Below are 17,998 nucleotides of genomic sequence, written 5' to 3'. Positions count from 1 at the left end.
CTGCTCTACTCTGCGCTGGTTAGGCCTCAACTGGAGTATTGTGTCCAGTTCTGGGCACTGCATTTCAAGAAAGATGTGGAGAAATTGGAGAGGGTCCAGAGAAGAGCAACAAGAATGATTAAAGGTCTTGAGAACATGACCTATGAAGGAAGGCTGAAAGAATTGGATCAGTGATTGAAAGAATCACTACATGCATCCGAAGAAGTGGGTATTCACCCACGAAAGCTCATGCTCCAATACGTCTGTTAGTCTATAAGGTGCCACAGGACTCTTTGCTCCTTTGAAAGAATTTGGTTTGTTTAGTTTGGAAAAGAGAAGACTGAGAGGGGACATGATAGCAGTTTTCAGGTATCTAAAAGGGTGTCATAAGGAGGAGGGAGAAAACTTGTTCATCTTAGCCTCTAAGGATAGAACAAGAAGCAATGGGCTTAAACTGCAGCAAGGGAGGTTTAGGATGGACATTAGGAAAAAGTTCCTAACTGTCAGGGTGGTTAAACACTGGAATAAACTGCCTAGGGAGGTTGTGGAATCTCCATCTCTGGAGATATTTAAGAGTAGGTTAGATAAATGTCTATCCGGGATGGTCTAGACAGTATTTGGTCCTGCCATGAGGGCAGGGGACTGGACTCGATGACCTCTCGAGGTCCGTCCAGTCCTAGAATCTATGAATCTATAAGTTTATTACTCAGTCTGCCCCGCCCTCAATGTGGAGAGGATGCACACTTGCCTTTGTTCACTGAGCTGAGATTTCCCATGCACTTCAACCAAAACACACTGGTTTAGATAAAATATAAAACAGGTTTATTAACCACAGAAAGATGGATTATAAGTGATTATAAGTGGTAGGCGTAAGCGGTCAGAGGTAATTACCAAAGAAAATAAAAGATAAGGGCACAAGCTAAACCTTAAACCTTATGACACTAGCGGTATTTAGATCTAGCAGTTTTCGCACCCACTGGATGTTACATCTCTTAATACACAGGCTTCTTCCTTAAGCTGGACCCACGCTGGGCTCTCCAACCCTTCAGAACTACAATTCCCAGAATGCAAAGCTACTTGGGGGGGGTCAACTCCTACACGCCTCAGAACTACAACTCCCAGTGGAAAGCGCGATAACTGGTTTCCTTACTGGTCGCTTCATTACATGCGCGCTGACGTTGTCCTACTGGGGACGCTCTCAGGACTACAACACCCAGAAGGCAGCGCGGGAGGAACCTTTCTCCCTCATTGGTTGTGCGTGTTAATGTCATCACGCTGGATGCGCAGCCGTGGCATACATTACCCGAAGGTAGCACTTCTTCTGTTTAGCTGTGAGCCGCCCGCCGCGTGCCTGCGTGGTGACGTAGGGGCGGCGCCTACGGCGGCTGTTCAGGGTCGGACCGGGCGGGAAGATGGCCACCGAGCACCCCGAGCCGCCGAAGGGGGAGCTGCCGCTGCCGGCCTACGGGGCCTGGGCGCCCGCCGAGCTGCAAGCGAAGTTGGCCGAGATCGGAGCCCCGGTGCAAGGTGGAGCCCGGACGTTGGGAGTTTGGGGGGAGGAAACTGGCTGGGGGGCGGCTCCCTCCAGGGGCTTCCGGGGCCCATGCGGGGTGGGGGGGCGGTGAGCCCCGCTGGAGGAAGGGGACCCACCTAGGAGAGGGGGTGGGAGCTGCTGGGGTGATGCCCGCCAGGGGGTGTCTGGGGCCCGTGGGCGGCGGGAAGCCCCATGGGGGTGGGCGAGCTTGGGGCCGTATCGGGGGGCAGGCTCCGTTCCGGCCCGCGGGCCCCGAGCTGCGTTTCCCAGATAGCCCAGAGATGTGGAGTAGGTTTGGGGGCAGACGGGAGCCTACTGGGCTGCTAGGGGTGGGGAGTCCCTGGGTGGGGAAAGGCAGCTGGTGGTGGCTCAGGGTCGGTTTTGGCCTGTGGGCTCTGACCCTTCATCTGTGTTTTCCAGGTAGCCGTGAGGAGCTGGTGGAGAGGCTGCAGACATACACGCTGCAGGTGAGGAATAACCTCTCCCCATGCACACACACCTCCAAACACGCACTACTCACATGAGGCAAGGGACTTGCTCTGCCATCAGAAACAGCCTCCCCAGGGCCCTAGCTTGAGCCCTGACACCAGAGGTGAAAGTAAGCTGGTACAGTCCGCTACTGCATACCGGTAAGAGCCGGTACACAGCTGACCGTACCTGCAGGGCCGCTATGAGGGGGGCCAAAAGGGGAAGCTTCCCCGGGGCCTGGCAATTTAAAAGGGCCTGGGGCTCTGGCAGTGATTTAAGGGGCCCGGGGCTCCTGCTACTGCTACCGTGTGGCTGGAGGCCTGGGCCCTTTAAGTCGCTGCCACTACCCCGGGGCTCTGGTGGCGATTTAAAGGGCCCGGGGCGCCGGTCACTGCTGTGGTAGTGGCGGTGCCGGCCGGGAGCCCCGGGCCATTTAAATTGCTGCTGACCGCCTTGAGTACTGGTAAGTCCCTTAAGTTACTTTCGCCCCTGCCTGCCTGCCACCCACATCCCAACTTCTCTATATGAAAGGGATCCGTATAGAGGCCCAAACCTGGGGCTGGCGACCTGCAGTGGGAAACCTTACTTACTGCCTGGCATGTACTGTAGTGTCACACCCCCAGCATGCATGATAGAGCATGCAGTAGGGGGCTCCCACCTTTATTGCCCCCATAGCCACATGCACACCATGCCAGCTACACAGTGTGAGCAGTAACCACACTCAACAGCCTTGTGACTAGTGACAGTGACTAGGAACCAGGAGGCTACCAGCCTGGATTCACTGGTGTTAGAGTAAATGAACAGCGTTCGAAGATGAAGGCTGGTGTAGTGGTTAGTGCACTAGCTGGGATTCAGGAGACCTGGGTTCTAGTCCCTGCTCTGCCACAGACTCCCCCGGGAGACCTTGGGTGAGTCACCCAGCCTCTTTAGGTCTCAGTTTGGCATCTGTATAATGGGGATAATAGTGCTGCCAGACCTGTAAGGATAAACAAATTATCAACTGGGAGGCACTCAGATACTATGTTAACAGGGGCCCGAGAGGTACCACTCAGCGTGAACAGGAAGCTGGGTTGTGACCATCCTCTCATTGAACCATCTTGGGTGCTAGTGACCTGTGGAAGGAAACTTGTGATCTTTATCTTAAGACTGGAACATGTGGGTGCTACGGCTACGTTGGGCGGGAGGTGGGGGCACCAGTGACATAGCCAGCGCTGTTCGGATGCCAGTAGGGAGCTCTGTCCTAGCGAGGGTCATTAAGGTTTCATCTGGGCTCCTGTATTCCTTCCTGTCCCAAAATACAGCAGGGTCTGACTAGCCTGCCCACCTGCCTGCCCAACAACAGAGGGTTAATGGCAAGTGCTCTGCTCAGGCCTCACCTCTCCACCCCAGTATCTCTGCTGGTGTTCATAGTAATTAGGGCAATTATAGTGCAGCCTGGGGGGGAAGCTAGTGTGTGGGCTGCCAGGGGTGGCCTTACTTCTGTCCCCATCTCTGAGCCACATGCCCTGTGGACATTGATATCCCCATCCTGCTTTCTGTCTTGGCTATGGAGACTCTGGTATTGTGTTGTGGAGGTGTATGCGCAGCACCCCCAGGCTCTATCTTGCTTGGAGAGCTCCACACTACTGTCCTTCCTTGCCGTGGTGGTAAATTGGCCTCCCCAGAGCCTGGAGTTGCTCTCCTGACCCAGCGCAAGCCAGTGGGAGTCTCAGAGAGAGGCTCCCCAGTGGATAGGCTTTCACCTGCTTTGCAGCCGCATTTACTGTGTCCTCTCTCTGCAGACTGGCATCGTGCTGAGCAGGCCGTCTCTTAGGGGAGATGATGGTGACAAGCCCACCCCACCCCCGATACCTGGACAGGTAAGTGAGGGGGGGTTTGGGAGGAGGAATCCTGGCCTGGCTAGGTCACAGGGGCTTCCCTAGGGGCTGACTGACCCGCTTTAGCTCTCCTATGTTGGGAGGAGGCTGTCCAGCTTCTCAGGGTGACTGACATCCATTGGTACTTCCTGCCAGGAGCTATTGCTAACCCCAGCACCCTGAAGAGCAGTGCTGTTCTACCTTCCTAAGTCCCTCCAACTTTGTCTGAGATCCAGGAGCCACCTCCTCTTCCTAATGCTGAGCATGCTCAGCGTTGCTTTGTGGCTCTTGGGCTGTTACTGCTGCCTCTGCAGTGGGGCACAGCAGCTCCGTGCCGGGCGATGGCTCTTGTTATAAAGAACCTATGAATTGCTTTGTGATCCTGCACACTCTGTGTTGGTCCTGACCGCCTCATCTTTTCTCTCAATCACAGCTCCCTGGGATCCCCTTGCCCCCTCCCCCCATGGGGATGCCACCCATGCAGCCCCCGCCACCCCCTCCTCCTCCCCCTGGCATCAGCCTCAACTTCCCCATGGGCGTGGGGCCCCCTCCGCCGCCCCCAGGCATGGGGCCCCCCCTCCGCATGCAGAGCGTGGACCCCTCGGCTCTGTCAGAGGAAGATCGTCTGAAGCTGGCGCAGCAGCAGGCAGCCATGCTAATGCAGCAAGAAGAGAGGGCGAAGCAGGTAAGGGCTGTGCTGCAGGCAGAGGTGCTCTCCCTCAGTGCTGGCCCCAGGGTGGCACTAAGGGGTGCTGTGCTGTAGGGACTCAGTCTTTGTGCTCTTCCTTGTCTGACAGTGCTGACCCCTGTGTGGTGTGAGGTGGTGCTATGCTGCAGGGATCTGTAGGGGCCCTCTCCCCTGGCAGTGAGTGCTGACCCGAATGCCCCAGTGTGGTTAGCCCTGTGCTGCAGGGTATTTGCCAGATGACATATAATGAAGATTCAACCACTGTTTGCCAAGAGTCTGGGCTTTTTAATCCTGGGGTCCTGGCCATTTGGCATCCTCCAATCCCCCCTTCCCAAGTGCAATTTGAGTTGTGTATTGGCTTCTTCATGTCCTGCCCTAAACCACTGTGAAGTGCTAATGCTGAGCAGCCTCTGTGCCCCTCTCCAGAGGTGGCCACATCTCAGCACTAGATGAAGGATCCCTGTGTATATATAGCCCCATGCTCCACTTCGGAGGCAGCTGTTTCTCAATGCTGAGTGAGGGAAAGTTCACCCTTAAATTCTAGCTTGTGCAGTCTGTTCTGTCTGCCCATAGCCAGGAGATAGGGAAAGACATGTGGGTGAAACCGACCAGGTAGCAGAGCAGTGGGGTCTGTATGTCGTGTCTGGGCCTGAAGGAGCCTGATCTGGTTCCTTCCCCCCTCAAGTTGCAGAAGAGACGCTGCTCTCTCCTCTCTGATATTGAACTGAATTGGACCCAATTGCTGTCCTGGCAGAGAACAGATGTTGTGATCCATTCAGCTCCCTGTCTGCACCCCCGCCAAGTTCCGCACACCCCTGCTGACCCATTCCCAGATTGCTGGCCCTTCCCAAAGCCCTGAGCAGGCAGGGGATGGATGCCACTTGCCACCTGCCTGGCCCCTGAGCTCCCGGCCGGGGAGCCTAGTCCCCGGCCCCTCCCCTGCTGTCCCCCCTCCCCTACAGCCGCGCGGGCCGCACTCTGGCCCATCGCTCCCGCTGGGCAGTGTGGGGAGCTCAGCTGGCTCTGGGTGGGTGTCGCGGCTGCGAGCTCCTGCTGCTGGTAAGGGAGCGGGGGTCCTGGGGGGCAGTCAGGGAGGAGGGGGTGGTTGGATGAGGTGGAGGTTCTGTGGGGGTGGTCAGGGGATGGTAAACAGGGAGGGTTGGGAGTCGGAGTCCCGGGGTGTCTGGCGGGGGTGTGGATAGGGGTTGGGAGGGCAGTCAGGGGACAGGGAGCGGGGGGGGTTGGATGGGTGGGGGGTTCTGAGGGAGGTAGTTGAGGTGGGAAGTGGGAGGGGGCGGATAGGGGGCGGGGGCCAGGCTATTTGGGGAGGCACAGCCTTCCCTATCTGGCCCTCCATACAGTTGCGCAACCCCGATGTGGCCCTTGGGTCAAAAAGTTTGCCCACCCCGGCCTACAGTCTCCCCCAATAACCTTCAGTGCCAGTGGCCCTATCCAGCACCACCCCCCAGCCACAAATCTGCTCTCTCCCCGCAAATCTCCAGCTCCAGTGGGCCTTTCGAGTCCAGAATCTGCCCCCTCTGTCACCAGTGGCCCTATCTGACCTGATATCTCCACCACCAGAGGGCTCATGGCCTCATGTCTCCTGGCATCCCTCTCCACGATTATGGAGTGAGCATCCAACACTCAGGCATGGCAGGGGTGTTGCCTCTCCCACCCCATCCCGCCACAGACATCCTGTGGGGAAGGCTGGGTGGGGAGCAAGGCTGCTGATTTTCAGCTCCCACTCATCAGTGACCTCTCCATGTGTTCTCCTTCTCTCAGGCTGCTGTCTTACTGGAACAGGAGCGACAGAAAGAGATGGCCAAGCTGGCCCCCCCGGTGCCCAGACCCCCTCTGGATGTGGGGCCTGTCAGACCCATAGGACCAAGGCCCCCAATGGTGCCACGAGGTGAGATTTCCCCAACTGGGGTATGGAATCTGGGGTCTTTTGCCTCTAGCAGGCTCTGGCTCTGATCCAGCCCCTGGCTGCTGCCTCTGCTTTGGAAGTAGGGTGTCAGGAAGCAACAGGGAGCTGGTTACTTCAGATCCATTCCTTATGGGGACTCACCCCTTTGTGTGTGTCTCTCCTGCCCATCTAGGTAGTGCCCCTGTGGGACCGCCGCTGCCTGGAGTTCCTATTGGTCCCCCTGGCCCAAGGCCGCGGGGGCCGCCGCCGCCTCCTGGGGAAGAAGGCCGAGAGGTAAGGATGCAGAAGGTGGTGGCTGGAGGGTGGCCTGTTGCAGGTGGGGCAGCTTTCTGAGACGTGTTGGAGGTAGAGAGGAGAATTCCTATCCCCCCACACAGGGTGGGTTCTATACCTGGCTCTGGGAGGGGAATGGGGTCTGGGTGGGGTGCTAGGAGCCAGGACTCCTGGGTTGTTCCTGTCCAAGCCAGCCTGTGGGTCCTGTTGTGGTGCATCCCCCTGCTTAGTGATTGCCTCTGTTTGTAGACAGACGATTCCACCATTGGCCCCAAGATCCCTCAGGCCCTGGAGAAGATCCTGCAACTCAAGGAGATCCGGCAGGAGGAGCTCATAACCGTGCCTGGCACCACAGGTAACAGGCTCCTTCCATTCTGTTCCTGTGTGGTCTGGCTGCAGGCGGAGCCCTGACCTCTCCCAGCAGGAGGTGCTGTAGGGAGCAAGGGTAGGAGATCTGGAGGTCAGGACGGACACCTGGGTTCTATCCCCAGCTCTGGGTGGGGAGGAGAGTCTAGTGTGTTAGAGCTGGTGGGCGACTGGGAGTCAGGACTCCTGGATTCTACTTCTGGCTCGTGGGAGTGGGGCCTAGAGGTTAGAGCTGGGAATTGCATGCCAGTGATCTGTGCCCCATCATTCTAAATCCTCTTGCTTCCCCTGCCCTGCTTTTCGGTTGTGCCCTGGCATTGGTGACTGCTGTTGGGACTTGCCCAAGAGCTGGGTGCTGTTTGAAGGCAGGGGGAATCCTGCCTTCCAGGCACGCTCCAGTTAACCACTCTCTGCAGTGTCCATACCCCAGAAGACAGGATTGGCAGGCATCTCCTAGGGAACCCATCTCTTGTCCCTTGGTAATGCTCCCCACAGAGCAGAGGCAACTAACCCGCCTGGGTTGTGTTCCTTCTATACCCCCCACTAAGCCAACTCTTGCACTGGGACAAATGGGGGCTGGTTGGCATGTGTCTATGGGGGGGTACAGGAGAATTGGGCTCCCTTGTAATGTGGTTGGTCACTCCTGCTCCCAGCATGCAGTTCTGAGGGGTTGGTAGGGCTGTTCCCTCCTTCTCTTCCCCCAGAGCTTGCTGCAGTGCATCTGACACCCTTCTCTTCTTCCCCCCCCCCCCCCCCTTCTGATCTCCCTGTATTTCAGTAGATGACGATATGGAGACAGATTTGAAGGCATTGATCAGTATCTCTGCTTCAGAGACTGAGGAGGACATGGCTCTGTCAAAGAAAGAGGTGAGCAGGCTGTGTGCCACGCATTAGTCCCCAGCTCGTCAAGTGGCTTAGAGGGGGGAAGCTGGGAGCCAGGACTCCTGGGTTCTATTCCCAGTCTGTCGTCGGCTTGCTGTGTAAGGTCTGGTCAACCCCTTCATCTCTCTCTGCTTCAGTTTTCACTTCCGTTGAATGAGGCTTGTCTATTTTCAGGAGCAGAGAGCTCTGTTAGATGCTGAGATGGGCACTTCCCCCTAGTCTAACCTCAGCCTGGCTAGCGACAGGTGGATTTAAAGTGACTGCATCAGCTGAGCACAGGCCTTGATGTTGAGGCTGAAAACACTGGCTTGGAATGTAATAGATTCCTATGAACCATGTTTCCAATTAGGGCGTTGGAATCTTTCCTGGCTGCCAGTGCTGCCCTATGCTGTCACCATAAAGTTCCTCCTCCAGAATTCTTCGTCATGTCTGCCATATATGGTGCAGCGCTGTCATGTGCAGTTGAAGAGCTGCCACTTACAGGATGGAGTGTGACTGCATCTCAGCGCTGGGGAGCGTTCCCTGTATAAACAGCCCCTCCCCCCCGCTCTACCCCAGAGGTGGCCGCATCTGAGCACCAGGGGAGGGACCTATAGTTGTTAACACACTTCTCTCGGCAGAGGAACCGTAAGCGCCGTAACCGGAAGAAGAAGAAGAAGGCACGTGTGGCAGCACAGGGCACAGAGGGCAAAGGGGAGAAGGCGTCTCAACGCACTGAGCCCAAAGACACCGAGTCAGTGGTGGAGATTGAGTACGTCACTGAGGAGCCGGAGATCTATGACCCCAACTTCATCTTCTTCAAGAGGATCTTCGATGCCTTCAAGGTGAGCCAGGCTCAGGGTGCAGCCCTGGGGTTTTGTTACTACACAGGTAAAGGAGCCTCTAGTGGTTAAAGTGCTGGCATCTGGCTGAGGAGTGGGGTCTAGTGGTTAGAGCATAGAAGGGTGCCAGGACTCCTGGGAGGGCATTGGGATCTAGTGATTAGAACAGTGGGGCTGGAAGTCAGGACTCCTGAGTTCTATTCCTAGCTCTTTGAGACCCTTCTCTTGAGTGGGGCATGGGGAGACTCACAGGCTGCACTGAGCCCCAAATCCTGTGGTGATCTGTTTGCAATGGGGCGGGGGAAGTAGCTGCAAGCTCCATCCGCCATGGCTCTGGGGGCAGTGATTCCTGCCTCATCAGGATACAGATTAGTGTCTGCCCTCCAGCATCATGTTCCCTGCAGCCTGGGAGGGGGCACAAGCTGGGTTCTCGTGCCTGCTCCTGAGTTGGGAGCCTTGGCTGACCCCTAGGTGGTGGTGAGAGGAGGGGGAACTTCCCCTCCATAGTTCAGAAGTCCCTCCTCTTACTTAAGGGCCTGGCTTGCAGATCTTCATTCCCCAGGGCAGGAGCACCCCCACATGGCCTGGATCCCCCATCTGTTCTCTTTGGGGTTCTGCTAGCTCCTCTGAAGAGATGGGAAAGGAGCATCCTTCACTCTGTCCCCCAAGTCTTGTGCCTCCCCCGCTGTAGGGCTCCCAGCTGCTCCTTGGGGGACAATTGCTCAGGCTCATGCACTCCTGCTTAAATCCCCCCTCCAGTCAGTGTCTCCTCCCTGGGGATGGAGTCTCCAGCCTCTGCACCTTCTCACCCTCCCTTACCCCCACAGCTGACGGATGATGTAAAGAAAGATAAAGAGAAGGAGCCCGACAAGGCAGACAAGCCAGAGAGCGCAGCCGCACCCAAGAAGAAGGGCTTCGAGGAGGACCGGAAGGGCAGCGACGATGACAGTTCCGATGATGAACAGGTGGGCTGGGGGCGGGGCCAGGCAGCTAGCCAGTGGAACTCCCTGCCACCACAATGTCCCAGGGTTCAGGAGAGACTTGGGGGCGGGGGCAGGTATTGCTCGGGATCAATTAGGCTGGCATCTGCACTGACCCCAGTTGGTGCCATGGCACCGAGGCTACAAAGCTGGGCTAGTGCTGCAGGGAGGTGCTTTATTGGGAGTGGGAGATCCTTCATCTGCATCTTGCACTGGCCAGTATTAGCGTGTGTGGGTGGATACTGGGTCCATTGGTCTGGTCTGGTGGAAGTGGTGTGGGGGACTCGGGCTGGATGAGCCTATTGTGTTTCTTTCTTGGGTCTAGGAGAAGAAACCTGAGGCCCCAAAACTGTCCAAGAAGAAGCTGAGACGCATGAATCGTTTCACGGTGGCAGAGCTCAAGCAGGTGAGATGGCCAGTCAGTCACCCCCATTGCCATGTGGGTGTCTGTCACAGCTTCTCTGAAGGGGCACCCCCTGGGGAACAGAGCTGGCCCTGCTCAGGACGCTGTAGGGAGGGATGGGACTGAACGGCCCCTCCCCTCTCAGCCCCTGGTTCAGGGCACAGGGGACTCTGCATTGGGGTTGGTGCCCTCTGGGCTCATGGCCCAGCTTGGCCAGTGGGGTTGGCACTATTTAGGCAGCAAGAGTGAAACTGACCCAGCTGGGTGTTGGGCCATGCTTTTTCTCGCAGGGGACACGGTACCACCAAGGGGTCTCCCAGGATGAACTTGCCTTGGGTCCTGTTGGGACCCTTCGGCCTCTGCTGTCTGGCTGGGATGCGGCTGATGGAGCAGGGGGAATCGGATGCAGTGGCTGGGAATGCGGGAAGGGAAGAGAGAAGGTTCTGGTGCTCTAAAGGTTAAGCTGTTGGTCTGGGGTAGAGATAATGGGAGGGCGGTGAACTCTGGCACTGGGAGGGTTAAGCCTGTGCTGTCCTGTCCCCAGCTTGTGGCGCGCCCGGATGTGGTGGAGATGCATGATGTGACAGCCCAGGACCCCAAGCTGCTGGTTCATCTCAAGGCCACCCGGAACTCCGTGCCAGTGCCCCGGCACTGGTGCTTCAAGCGCAAGTACTTGCAGGGCAAGCGGGGCATTGAGAAGCCGCCTTTCGAGCTGCCTGACTTCATCAAGCGCACGGGCATCCAGGAGATGCGAGAGGCGCTGCAGGAAAAGGTACCCACACGTGCACCACACTCCAGAGGTAGCTACATCTCGGTGCCAGTTGAGGGATCCCTGTCTAAACAGTCCCTACTCTCAACTCCTTTGATCTGGGTTGCTGTGTGGTGACTTGAAGGGACTGGTGCTATATTCCCCTCCCTGGGATGACTACAAGACTTGGTCCTGTTATCCATTGCCATATTTCTGTGCCGCCTGCCCCTCACTCCCTCCCCCCTGTTGGTAGGTCAGGTCTGCCTCCTGGAGAGGGGTTTACATCCTGGGCCCTGCAGGGGGTGGCAGGAGGCTGTTTGGTGGCACTGTCTGTCCCTGCAGCTGGAGGGGGCCCATGGCGTGGTTGAGGTATGCTCACAGTCTCCTTTCTCCCACCCCCCTAGGAGGAGCAGAAGACCATGAAGTCAAAGATGCGGGAGAAGGTTCGCCCCAAGATGGGCAAGATCGATATTGACTACCAGAAGCTGCACGACGCCTTCTTCAAGTGGCAGACCAAGCCCAAGCTCACCATCCATGGAGACCTCTACTACGAGGTGGGTGTGGGGCCTGGGGAAGCCCTGTCCCTATGGGAACCCCTCAGATGGGGCAGTGGCTCCGGCTGGGGTCTGGGCCCAGGGCATGCCCCATGCCGTGACTCAGGAGGGCAGTCTCCATCTCTGGCAGAAAGATGAAGATTGTGGTCTGGGAAGGAAAACCTATCCTGGCCTGGCTCTCTCTGACTCTGGGTTTCTGGTTGCTGGGAACCTCTCCCCGGCTGGGTGCTAGGCTGTGATCAGCCCATGTGGGGTGCTGCCAGAGCCCACTAGCATTGGGACACCCCCTTGCGATTGCTCTGACCCCAGGACTCTCCTCTCTACCAGGGCAAGGAGTTTGAGACGCGGCTGAAAGAAAAGAAACCAGGGGACCTGTCAGACGAGCTGCGCATTGCTTTGGGGATGCCCGTTGGCCCGGTAAGTGCTCTTGGAAGCTGCCTGTCAGACGAGGGTAGCTGGTGTGACCCTCACCTGCTGATCCTACGGCCAGCCTTTGGGAGGCAGCTAGTCATGGCCACTGCATGGCTGGGCACCTCAGGTCTAGAACAGCAGAGCAGCTCTAGGTGGGATTGCAGGGCACTGGCAGAGCTATGGTGGTGGGAAGGTAGGTAGCAGGGGGCTGTAGGTTGGGACTGAGGGGTGCCTGTGAGTGAGATGAGGTTTTCAGTCCCCCCCTTCTGGGACTTCCTTGCTGATGGTCCTGGGGGTTGGTTAGCCAGGGCTGGGCAAGCAAGTCTGTCCTATTGGCTAACACCATGTCTCTACTGGTTCCAGAATGCCCACAAAGTGCCACCCCCGTGGCTGATCGCCATGCAGCGCTACGGCCCACCTCCCTCCTACCCTAACCTGAAGATCCCGGGCCTCAATTCACCCATCCCAGAGGTGAGTGCTGTGTCTGTCCTGCAGGGCGCTGGGGAATGATCCCTCGCCCCATCATGTGCTCTTTGGGTGTCTGCAGGGCTCTTGAATGGCAGGGCTCTCTATGGCACGGTCACTGGTGCCGGGGTGCTGTTGGAGTGGTCATATTCCAAGAAGCCCCTCCCCATTTGGCCCTTTTTCACTAGGGGGAAAAGGGGACTCTTAACTCGGGGCAGTGCTAGTGCAGCTGAGGCACTGGGCTCTCCCACAAGCTCAGTCTGCCAATACAGAGTGACTTTATCCCTGAGACTCCCCTTTTCCTAGCGAAGACCAAGTTGGAGCAATGGCCTCTTTCCCGCTTGCCACTCCCGAGCCCCCGCCATAGATCGCTTTCATCCGGCACTCCATGCTTCTTGTTCCTGTGTTCCCCACTCCGCTCTTCTTCCTCCTGCCCCACTCGCACCATCCAGAGACCTGTATTAACCATCCCGGAGTGAAATCTACCCCTTCTGCCTAGAAACCAACACAGTCACAAGGGGTGAGAGGAGCACCGACCCAGCTTAGCCAGAGTCAGTGGCTGGGCCAGGACGGGAGCCCAGGAGTCCTGGCTTCCAGTTACCCCCTGCTCTAATCAACTGGACTCCACTGTCCTCTGGAGCCTGAATAACTCTTTCCTCTTGTCCCAGGGCTGCTCGTTCGGGTACCATGCCGGGGGCTGGGGGAAACCCCCCGTTGATGAGACTGGGAAGCCCCTGTATGGAGACGTCTTTGGGACCAATGCTTCTGAGTTCCAGGTAGGTAGTCAAGTGATCACAGCCCTGGAGAGACTGGGTGGGGGTGGGAATAGCCATTGCCTGGGGGATTGGGGTCACATGCCACTCCTGTAGCTTTCTAGGCATAATGGGATGAGCTAGGGGCTACCCACTGGCCGGCATTCTCCTTCTTTGGTACTGCCAACCAGGCCGGGGCTCTTCCAGGGTGGCGGGAACCAAGACGAATACACAACCTGCACTGACCCATTACCTCCCCGCTGGGTGTCAGTAGGACCCCTGGAACTGCTCCTCTGTGGGGCTGATGAGCTGAGGCAGAGCTGGGGGGCAGCATGGCTGGTGCTGGGGAAAAGATTGGATCCCTGAACGTTGGAGACTGAACCCCCTATTCCTACTTGTGCTGGAATGGTGCCCCCTAGAGGAGGAAAGCCCATTTCCCTACTCCTCTGAGCCAGCCTGTCTCCCCGCTTGGCTGCTGAATTGGAGCAGCACCCTCCAGTGGGGAGAGGCCCCTCGTCCTCACATCTTCCTCCATCCAACCCATCTCCCCTCATTTCAGACCAAGGCAGAAGAGGAGGAAATCGACCGGACACCCTGGGGAGAGCTGGAGCCATCAGACGAGGAATCCTCAGAGGAGGAAGAGGAGGAGGAGAGCGATGAGGAGAAGCCAGATGAGACTGGCTTCATCACCCCGGCTGACAGGTCGGGGTGGGGGCTGCCCTGGCATGGGCTATGGTGGCACTGGCGTGGGGTTGTGGTGGGTGGGGGCATGGTCAGTGATGGCCATGTGAGGCTCCTCCGTTCCAGCCAGGCCATGTGGCCCAGGTGCTCTCTCTAACCATTTGCCCTTCCTCCCCAGTGGCCTGATCACGCCAGGCGGCTTCTCCTCCGTCCCTGCCGGCATGGAGACTCCTGAGCTCATTGAGCTGAGGAAGAAGAAGATAGAGGAGGCCATGGATGGGTAAGTCAGGCCTCTGCCTTGCTTGTGCCAGTCTGCTCCCCCCCAGGGAGCAGGACTCGAGAGAATCCTATGGAACCCCAGGGGGCACCGTAGTGTGCACTCTGTGCTGGCCCTAATGCCCCCATGTGCTGTACTGCAGGGAGTGGGGTGGGGCTCAATAAGGGGTGCAGACCCTAGCGTGAGCCAGGGCGTGATGCTGGTGATGCTGTTATTTTGGAGGGCTCTGTCACTTACCTTCCCAGTTGGGGCTCTTAGTCCTGCTCTCTTGGCCCAGTCTCAGCCCTGCTGTTTCCATTCTGCTTTCCAAATCCCTCCTGCTGTTTCATTAGGGCCAGACACTCTCTTCTCCACTTCCTATCCCAATCTGCTGTCTGGCTACCAAACAGCCCACCCCAGAGGTAGCTGCATCTCTGCCCCTGTGGCACTCATGGCCTGTTGTGCTGATCCTGTCTCTGTCCCCCTTACCCACAGCAGTGAGACGCCCCAGCTCTTCACGGTGCTGCCAGAGAAGCGAACAGCCACGGTTGGGGGTGCTATGATGGGTTCCACTCACATCTATGACATGTCCACGGTGAGTGACTTAGGCCAGCCAGCCAGGTGAGCTCTGGGACCTGAACCAGCGACGAATGGCTTGGCGGGATGGGGGCCTGTACTGCCGGAACACACGTATGCTGTCTGGGCCCCTGGAGCAATTGTGGTGACAAGGCTTACCTGCATGGGAGGGGCTGTGGGGTGGCCCTGCCCATTGTTGGCACTGGGAAGGGGCGGTGGGGTGGGGCTGCTTGTCCTTGGCATGAGCACTGGTCTGTGTTCACTAGTGATCTGGAGCAGGGAGAGGGCCAGCTGGGCAGGGGAGTCAGGTACTGAGGGTAGTGGGGCTTGAGGAGTGGGCAGCATTGGAGCAGAGAGAGCTGGAAAGCCATGGTGCTGGGAGTGGGGCAGGACTCAGCTGGATGGGCTATGGAAAGGGGTTGAGCAGCATGGAGGGCAAAAGGTGGCCCTTGGCTGCTGAAGGGCCAGGCTAGAACTGTAGTTCAGTGAGACCACGCAAGCCCAGTTCAAGTGCATGGCCCTGGCCTTCCCCACTGCAGTTGGCTTGTGGGACTCACTGCCCACAGGGTCTCATGGTGGCTGGGAGGCAAGCAGGGTCTGGGTGTTTCTGTGGGAACCCTGGGCATTTGAGGCGAGAACTCTAAATGCTTCGCCTGGGGGAGATTGTCCCCCCCAATAAGATAAACCAGGCTAGCGTGGCCCCTGGCTGCTGTTCCCTGGGGGCAAGGGCTCCCCCCTCCCATGCATAGTGCTGGCATCTCACCCTTCTCCTCACCTGCAGGTGATGAGCCGGAAGGGGCCGGTGCCAGAGATCCAGGGAGTGGAGGTGGCGCTGGCTCCTGAGGAGTTGGAGCTTGATCCGATGGCCATGACCCAGAAGTACGAAGAGCACGTGCGGGAGCAGCAGGCCCAGGTGGAGAAGGAGGACTTCAGTGACATGGTGGCTGAGCACGCAGCTAAGCAGAAGGTATGGGGGGGGGGGGGGGGGGGGGGGGGGGGGGGGTGGGGGGGGACATGGGGCTGAACCCTCTATGGGGTACCAGCTCCTATCTGGCCCCATAGGGTAGGGGGATTGATTGGCTCGGGGTCAGTGAATGGAATACAGAGCCTGTCCCCTCTAGGGGGTGCCAAAGCTCCTGTCCAGCCTCAGGGTCCGGGGACAGACTGGGTCAGGGAGGAGGTTGTTTGTTTCCCTTGCTGGCTGAACTTTTTCTCTCTCTCTCCCCACCCTGCAGCAGAAGAAGAGGAAAGCACAGCCCCAGGACACGCGTGGGGGCGGCAAGAAGTACAAAGAGTTCAAGTTCTAGCCCCATCCCCTTGGTTTGCATCCCTTCTGTTTTTAACCCACTTGTTCCTGTCCCTGTGCTGTGGGGAGAGCCACACTCGCTGGCACCCCCTGCTGCTCAGCCCCCTCCAACTGTTTTGTGGTTTTTTTTGTAAATAAAATCCTGGGTTCTGGGGCGATACCCCTGCCTGGGTTCTCGCTCAGTCTGGTCCCTTGGATCTTGTCTCTAGGAGGTGAGCACTGCCTCCTCACTTTGCTGTCTCAGGATCCCCATCAATCACTGCACCTTCCCCTTTTTGGCCAAATGCTGTGGGGCAAGTGGAGACAAGGGGGCCATGCAGCGTGGGCTCCTGGGAATCTTGCTCCTCTTGCAATAAGCCACACTGTGGAGACTTGGACGTAGAGCTTCCTGTTGCCTGGGTGCCAGGCCTTGGAGTACAGTGATCTCTGTGCACTCTGCTTCCGGTTCCCTGCTGGCTCTGTGTGGGGCTCTGCCAGGCAGGTGAGATCTCCAGGTCTATTGTAAAAAGCCAGTGGGAGCAAAGGGGTAGTTGCCTTGTAGGGCTGTACTTTGCGTCGTAATCTCCCCTGGCAGGCCCCCCTCTGTTGTAGTAAAACTGTGCTGTGAGCTGGGTCACTGACCTCACCCCAGGGCTGCAGCCCCTCCCATAGTGTCTCAGGGCAGCCCTTGCTGCTTTGGGAAGCACTGGCCCTGGGCAGAGGGGACAAGGGGCAGCTGCATATGAAGCAGCACTGCCACCCAGCCATCTCAAAGTGCTTGCCAGTCATCCCCGTGCAGCAGGCAGTGACTTGCCATTGCTCTGTGTGACCATGGGCCAGGCAGGGGATAGAACCCAGGAGTCCTGCTAGACAAGCAACGAGCTAGAAACATCAGGCTGTAGCCTTTGTGCCATAGCTGCAGGCTGATGGCCCAGCTGGCCACCTTAGTAGGAACCAGCTGTCCTGGAGCTTGGGGCAGTGTTGGCTATGGCTGTTTGAGAGGGGAAACTTTTCCTTGGCCTCAGCACAGGTGATCTGTGCCCTTGCCTGTGCTGGGAAACCTGGTTCTTGTTTCACCCCAGGGTGCGCTGAACCATGGGCCCGTCCAGCCGGCATCCCCCACCCCAGGCCTTCTCCTCTGTAGTGGCTGGGTAGGTGGGATCCAAACTCCAGCTCCTTTCTGTCCTGATGCCGGCACTTTGCTTCCTGCTGATCCCAGCAGCTGCAGCAGTGTGGCATGGCAGTGCCTGTGACTTTGGCACACTCACTGCAATGCAGAGCAGTGGGCACAGCACAGCCCTGGCACAGGGGTGGGGTTCTGCTCTGCTTAGACAGGAGCTTTTGGGCACAGGGAGGGATGGCAGGGGAACTGGGCTTCCTGTTGTCCCATCATCTTGACAGTGGGGGGGGGGGGGGGGGGGGGGGGGGCTGTGGGGTGGGCGGGGGGGGGGGGGGGGGGGGGGGGGGGGGAGTTTAGGGGCTGCCTTGCTCAGCAGCTGGGAGTGTCTCTAAAGCTGCTCAAGGAAAAGGGTGCTGCTCCTCCTCCCCCAAATCCCCAGCAAGCATGCAGGTCTTTGCTGTGTGCCTGAGAGAGGGGACTACTAGTAGCTGCCTCACTGGGGTTGAGAACAGAGCAAGGAGCGGTGGATAGGTCTTGCTGTCTAGTGCTGGGCTGGCACTTGGCCATGTATGGCACTGAAGGAGCTGGGGGCATTCTTTCCCTGGGGAGAGGCCCCCACCCCTTTGCAGTAACCAACCTTGCCAGCTGCAGCCTAGGGCTTGCCCCCTGGGGAAAGCAGGTGCTTGGCACAGCCTTGGTGCTTGCCTAGCACAAGGTGGCTGCAGGCCAGAGCTCTGCTAGCCATGTCATTTACATGACCCCCCCCAGAGCTGGGGAAGGGAAAGCTGAGGCCAAGTAAACACTTTGACCTAACGCTGCCCTTTGGTGCTAGCTGGGACCTGTGCAGCAGGCTGGCTACACGGCAAGGGCTCAGACTGGGTTCCTATGACCCTTCTCTCATGCCCTCCGTTCTGCCCCTGCAAATGGGGAAACAGCTGGAAGAGCTGGGGCTAGACCTCTGGACTCCTGCCCC

The 17,998-nt window shown here is 58.0% G+C and overlaps 1 protein-coding gene across 2 annotated transcripts; it reads left to right on the top strand.

The window, feature by feature from the left end:
* Positions 1 to 1,367: 1,367 nt before the first annotated feature.
* SF3B2 (splicing factor 3b subunit 2) lies at positions 1,368 to 16,108 on the top strand. Of its 2 annotated transcripts, none has more exons than XM_024209915.3 (21): positions 1,368 to 1,506; positions 1,934 to 1,980; positions 3,763 to 3,840; positions 4,271 to 4,522; positions 6,308 to 6,434; positions 6,625 to 6,725; positions 6,975 to 7,080; positions 7,873 to 7,958; positions 8,594 to 8,797; positions 9,622 to 9,759; positions 10,100 to 10,180; positions 10,722 to 10,949; positions 11,330 to 11,479; positions 11,807 to 11,896; positions 12,254 to 12,361; positions 13,024 to 13,131; positions 13,667 to 13,809; positions 13,967 to 14,068; positions 14,540 to 14,639; positions 15,402 to 15,587; positions 15,856 to 16,108. In XM_024209915.3, exons 1-21 carry the CDS (start codon positions 1,392 to 1,394, stop codon positions 15,925 to 15,927), a joined length of 2,622 nt encoding a protein of 873 aa, XP_024065683.1. In that variant the 5' UTR covers positions 1,368 to 1,391; the 3' UTR covers positions 15,928 to 16,108. The 2 variants fall into 2 exon arrangements, with proteins under 2 accessions (XP_024065683.1, XP_024065682.1); XM_024209914.3 differs by having other exon boundaries at positions 7,870 to 7,958.
* The last annotated feature ends 1,890 nt before the right edge of the window (positions 16,109 to 17,998 follow it).

Source organism: Terrapene carolina, unplaced genomic scaffold (genome assembly GCF_002925995.2).
Source record: "Terrapene carolina triunguis isolate 2854851 unplaced genomic scaffold, T_m_triunguis-2.0 Scaffold89, whole genome shotgun sequence".
Lineage (NCBI taxonomy): Eukaryota > Metazoa > Chordata > Testudines > Emydidae > Terrapene > Terrapene triunguis.
This window is presented reverse-complemented; position numbering and strand designations above follow the sequence as displayed.

Coding starts and splice junctions, on each gene's coding strand:
- SF3B2 (XM_024209914.3), top strand. CDS start 1,392: ATGGCCACCGAGCACCCCGAGCCGCCGAAGGGGGAGCTGCCGCTGCCG. Junction 10,950..11,329: donor GAGAGGCGCTGCAGGAAAAG/GTACCCACACGT, acceptor CCACCCCCCTAG/GAGGAGCAGAAGACCATGAA. Junction 11,897..12,253: donor TGGGGATGCCCGTTGGCCCG/GTAAGTGCTCTT, acceptor TACTGGTTCCAG/AATGCCCACAAAGTGCCACC.